This window comes from Dasypus novemcinctus, chromosome 3, assembly GCF_030445035.2.
Source record: "Dasypus novemcinctus isolate mDasNov1 chromosome 3, mDasNov1.1.hap2, whole genome shotgun sequence".
NCBI lineage: Eukaryota > Metazoa > Chordata > Mammalia > Cingulata > Dasypodidae > Dasypus > Dasypus novemcinctus.
The window spans coordinates 39,192,361-39,196,097 of NC_080675.1; the positions used below are offsets into that span (position 1 = coordinate 39,192,361).

General features: G+C 40.3%; 1 protein-coding gene across 1 annotated transcript; it reads left to right on the forward strand.

The window, feature by feature from the left end:
• The first annotated feature begins 287 nt into the window (after nt 1-287).
• Nucleotides 288-2,662, forward strand: LOC101420197 (disintegrin and metalloproteinase domain-containing protein 21-like). Its single transcript, XM_012530923.3, has one exon. It carries the CDS (start codon nt 375-377, stop codon nt 2,568-2,570), a length of 2,196 nt encoding a protein of 731 aa, XP_012386377.2. The 5' UTR covers nt 288-374; the 3' UTR covers nt 2,571-2,662.
• The last annotated feature ends 1,075 nt before the right edge of the window (nt 2,663-3,737 follow it).

A 3,737-nucleotide genomic window follows, 5' to 3' on the forward strand; every position in this document is an offset into this window, starting at 1 on the left:
ACATTGTTGACATGCCCTTGTTTTAATTAGATGAAAAACCCTTATCTCATTATGATTTGGGAAAAAAAACTCATTATAACTGTCCTAAAATCACACCAAACACACATATTCTTCCTCTGTGACTTCCTCTGTGACTTCCCCAAGAGAATATGGGACTTTTAATTCCCTCTGGTTTTCCATCTTCTAGGTCTCCTGCCTACAATGACACCTCCATTGTTATGTAATAACTTCCCCCTCTCTCTCCCCTCCCTCTCCCCCTCCCTCACTCAGGGGAGCCCAGCCCCCCTGAAACCTCATAACAACCCTGCTGAGAATGTTGCTGTTTCAGACTCTCTACCTTCCTCCCACTTCTCTGGTCTGAGGACACCACACTCATGGGGCCTGCCTGGGTCCAGACCCTCCTGAGAGGTGCTCTCTTGCTCCATATATTCTGGGCACTCTTGTCTTCTGTCTGCTGCAATGGCGACCCACCTGCATGGCGATTCGCTTCCTCTGAAGTTGTGATCCCCAGGAAGATGCCCCGCAGGGTGGGTGGAGTTGAGATGCCAGGCCAGCTCTCCTACAGCTTGCGCTTCCATGGCCGAAGACACATTGTTCACATGAAGGTAAAAAAGGGACTGCTGCCCAGACATTTTCCAGTTATTACTGATAATGATCAAGGTGCCATGCAGGAAGACTACCCCTTTGTCCCCCAAGATTGCTACTACTACAGCTTCCTGGAGGGGGTTCCTGGGTCCATGGCCACACTGGACACCTGCCATGGGGGTCTGCGTGGCATGCTGCAGGTGGATGACTTTACTTATGAAATCAAACCCCTGGAGCCTTCTTCCAAATTTGAGCATGTGGTGTCTCATCTTGTGTCAGAAGGAACATCAGGACAGGGAGAAAGGTGTAGGAATGAAGGGGAAGAAATAAAACAAGCATTTGAGGAGGAAACATTTGCTGAAACTCCTAGAGCAGGCCCTATTTCTCTGTGGTGGCCACATAGGAAATACGTGAGACTTATGTTTACAGTTTCTAACTCATTATATACGCAAAACAGAAACAAGACAAATATAATAGAGAACATAGTGATCATAAATAACATAATTCATTCCATTTTCTCTCAAGTTCGTCTAGATGTCAACATACGTGTTATGCTGATATGGGATAGAGACGATAAAGTGAGACTAGTGGATGATACTATACAGGAAATTTTAGGTGCCTTTGGTATGTGGAAACTTTACGTGTTTAAAGTCTATGAACATGCTGCTGGAATTCTTTTAACAGGGCATAAAATTGAAGAAAAATCATTTCATTCCTTCAGAACTTTTATATGCAATCCCAACTGGGGTACTACTTTTGTATTTTTAAATAGGTATCACATATTTATGGCTGCAAGTATTGCAGTACATGGACTACTTCATCTATTCAATGTTACCCATGATAGCGAAGGTTGTTACTGTTTTCGAAGAAGCACATGTATTATGACTCTTGAGCCAGGTCTTCTAGATGTGATGAGCAATTGTTCTTATAAAGTAATGCATTATATGTTGAATAAGTGGGATCCTTGTCTGAGTTCACAAAACGTTCCATATCGTAATTTTCCTTACATAGCCCGTCGTTGTGGAGACAAGATTGTAGATCAGAATGAAGAATGTGACTGTGGCTCCTTTAAAGAGTGTTCTACAGATAACTGCTGTGAAACCAATTGTCTCCTCACCTTTGGCAGTGTTTGTAATATAGGAGATTGCTGCAGTCGGTGTAAATTTGTTCCTCCTGGAAAAACTTGCAGAGAAATATCCGGTATTTGTGATCTACCAGAATACTGTGATGGGAAAACGCATGAGTGCCCCGAAGACTTTTATGTCCAGGATGGAACCCCATGCTCACCATCAGCTGTTTGTATAAGAGGAAACTGCAGTGATCGTGACCTGCAGTGTCAATCCCTCTTTGGCTACGAAATAAAAGATGCTTCACCATTATGCTATAAAACATTCAATATAATAGGGGACCGCTTTGGAAACTGTGGGGTGAAGGTCATACGAGGGGGAGGACAACCTGTTAAATGTGAAGAGGATGATATTTTTTGTGGAATGCTGCACTGTGGTAGTATCAACCATATCCCTGGTGGAGGTGAGCACACTACGTTTCGTCACATAGTAGTACCAGGATTTAAACAAGAAAAGTGCTTTGGATATGACGCACACTTTGGGACTGAAACGCCATACATGGCCCTTGTAGTGGATGGTGCAACATGTGGCCCGGGAAAATACTGTTTACACCAGAATTGTACTTATTATCAAGACCTGGGTTTTGACTGTGATGTGAAGACATGCAATTTCAGAGGGGTATGCAACAACAAGAAAAACTGCCACTGTCAGCGTGGTTGGAAACCACCAAATTGTACACAGTCAGGAGTAGGTGGCAGTGTAAATAGTGGCTCTCCACCTGACAAAGAACGTGGTATTCGAGCCAGTATAGTCTTAAGTATAAACAAGGTACTGTTCACAATACTGGTTCGTGTAAGTCTTTTTGTGGGTGCATTGTTTGTTGGTAGCTTATCCCAACTAAAATATACATGGACATAGGAAAAAACTGCTGAAGACATGAAAACCAAAAAGGACCTCCAGGAAAATGTGGCATAACAGTGGCACTTATTGGGAAAGGGATCTATAATCAATCTGACAATTATACAACCTGTTAGCTATCCTAAGGTTGTCATCTTGAAATAAAATGACTTGGCAATTAAGGAATGTTTTGTATGTTTAAATTTGGTTAACATTCCATGTCTGGTGTTGTTATGGTAACTTTTATAGGGGATAGCAGAAACTCTTGGATTCAGTAAAAAGAGGACCTGTGCTTATTTAAGATTTGGATCCTAAGTTTTATCTGACATATAATCTTCATATTAGATGATATACCTAGTGCAGATTTAGCCAAGGGTTTGGGTACATAGGAGTTTCCCATATTAAAAGAAGTCTGGTACAGAAGAAAAGAGGAGGGTCGTATCCTACCTTAGGAAAATTATCTAAATCTTTACATTCATCCTAAGAACTAAAGAAGATAAAAGAATATACTGACTTCAGTCTGACGAAAGGTCAACCTAAAAAAAACAAAACCCAGGATTAGAAGTTTAAAAGAACATTGTTGGGACATGACAAAATTGAAACAGACTGTAACCTTTATATTAATGTGAAAGTTCTTGAACATGATAACTGTACTTATAGTTACATAAATGAATATCCTTGTTCTTAAGAATGGAGCTTGATGTGTTTAACCTATTCTCAAATAGTTATAAAATAGAAAAATAGGTGGTAAATACAGAGATGGTGAATAGATAGGTAGATAGGCAGGCAGGCAGAGATAAGTGGGAAGATACATGAACAGATGGGTGGATAATTGGATGGGTAGAAATCATATGAATAAATAGAATCATACATCAAATATGGCAAAATGTTAAAATTGGTGGATCTGGGTATCTTAAAGAGGTTTTGCTGGAGTTCTCTGCAGATCTCTAGTATTATTTTTGCAAATGTGCTGTAAATATGAAATCATTTCAAGATAAAAAGTTTAAGAAAAAAATAATCAAAGCCTGCAACCTCCATGCTACTACAAAAATCAAAGCACAGGAGATGTCACAGAACCAATGGAAAGTAGGGTTTTTTATATGTTCTGCCCTTGACCAGAAACCTAACAGTGTTGGACATTTGGCCAATCCTGTTCCAGTCATAGCACCAGAGTATATATATATTTTT